The sequence below is a fragment of the Tigriopus californicus genome, chromosome 11, assembly GCF_007210705.1.
Source record: "Tigriopus californicus strain San Diego chromosome 11, Tcal_SD_v2.1, whole genome shotgun sequence".
In the NCBI taxonomy this organism is placed as follows: Eukaryota; Metazoa; Arthropoda; class Copepoda; order Harpacticoida; family Harpacticidae; genus Tigriopus; species Tigriopus californicus.
In genome coordinates, this window is record NC_081450.1 from 1,716,925 (window position 1) to 1,718,798 (window position 1,874).

Genomic DNA, 1,874 nt, shown 5'->3' on the forward strand with positions numbered 1-1,874 from the left:
GATCTGTCAATGCCTCATGACCATTTTTCAATATCTTAATTATCATATAATATATGAACTGAGTACCGGTTTAGGTGACATACCCCTCGTATATCAATCTACTAGCAGTTATGAGGAAGCCTTTAAAATGAAGTGGAGAACTAATAGACGAGTTGTCAATACCTCCACTTCCTCAAATCTATTTTTTTTGTCCTGGAGTGGATTTTGGCAAGTTGCAGGCACTTAAAATGACCAGTTATGATCTACTTTGGGAGGTATTCACAATAATTGACGTATCTGCACAAATTTCAAGTAAACCTGTTAATGCTTAAACGTTTTCATTGATTTAATTGTCGAAAATTTATGAGTGCGAAATTATCAAACTGAATCAACGTCAATCTTTCAAATGTGTAAAAGCCAACACTTTTTACAATTTTATTTCCAAGTAATAAGCAAGAATATTCTCATGAAACATTTAGAGTATGTTTTTTCTAGGCCATTGGGTAGTTTTCATTCCTGTTTATAGAGCTACTTCAAAATTCGTTGATGAAAGGAATGGGTTAGAAGCTCACATTCTCGAAAGATGAAGAAACAGGCCTTTTCAAGGCCTAAGTCTAAGATGAAATAACAGATTGAACTTGATCAGTTAGCAATTCCGGGTATGTTTATTCGTTATCATTGATCTGGACAGTTCAACATCAGTACAAGAATCGATGACAAAAGGAACTTGGAGGAGAAGAAGAATCATCACTATTTTGTCGTCATGGATTGGTTGATCACAATTGTGAATGTCGTTAGCATTCAGAATATGGTAATGAGAACATCAATAATAATCATAAGAAAAATAAAGACAAAAATAACTCTTACAGTAGAAGATTGCTGGCATCTTGGGGAGTTGGGCAGCCATAAAATATGCAACAAAATTAGCCCAGTCAGAAGTAGTGCCCATGGGCTAAATTGAAAATAAAACTCCTTAAAATTATGTGGGGCGACGAGGGCCAAACCAACGAAAATGCTATGGGCAAAAATAGACGTGCTTTTGAGAACAATTATGAATCATACGGGCGGGGTGATGATATTTTAGGGTTAGAGGTAAAATAGTCACACGTGATTATACCACTCGCAATGCGGAATGAATCACTTCCCCGGATGATCACGGGTCGCGATCTTAGGCGAACCCTTGCCGATTGTGGATGATGCTGTTGATGCTGCTGTGGCAGCTGAAGGGATAGAGGATCGCAAACGGCTTACACCATGATCATACAGGCTCCTACTGGAATGGGTCATGGAGCAACAATGGCCTGCAATACAAAGGTCGAAAAAACCCGTGAAGTGCGGGCCCAAAGATAAGACAATCCATGAAGGAGGGAGTAGACACGAACACGGCACACGACCAAATGCAGGTTAGAGAAAAGGCAACAAGAAAGGAAGACGAGGAAGACTAGGCACCAATGTGAACTATTGGAACTAGGAACCCAGCATGTATCCTTGTTTGAAAAAATCATTTGCGTGGGTACTGTTTAAAAAATCAGAAGTTGCTAAAAGTTTTGTTTCTGTTCACTAGGTAATTAAAAGCATAATATTGAAACCGTTCTAAAATATTAACATTTCATAGTTAACCATCTCATTAGCTGCAGTGTATAACAGACTAATGAAATCAAATCTTATTTATTTCAGGCGAGTCGCACAATAATGCACGGCCTGCTAACAAATTCAATGATCGAATTGTCAAAGCTGTGGAATTGAAATGAAAATGAAGTTTCAAGACAAAAACACGACTGAAAATAGCCTACAAAACACGATGACGAACAGGTTTGTTCCACCCTATTTGGAGCACATCCAACGACAACAGCACAATTTAGGAGGCTAAACCGGTACAAACGCAAAGGGGGGCG

The 1,874-nt window shown here is 38.5% G+C and overlaps 1 protein-coding gene across 10 annotated transcripts in view; it reads right to left on the reverse strand.

The window, feature by feature from the left end:
- Positions 1-621: 621 nt before the first annotated feature.
- The window catches only part of LOC131889829 (ribosome-binding protein 1-like), a gene marked incomplete at its 5' end in the record, with an annotated part of 14,274 nt that continues 13,021 nt past the window's right edge, over positions 622-1,874 (reverse strand). For all 10 annotated transcript variants that reach the window (XR_009374236.1, XR_009374237.1, XR_009374234.1 and 7 more), the window contains 1 exon segment: positions 622-1,280. Coding sequence is in view for 3 of the 10 variants with exons in the window: in XM_059239030.1 (XP_059095013.1) it covers positions 1,263-1,280 (18 nt within the window).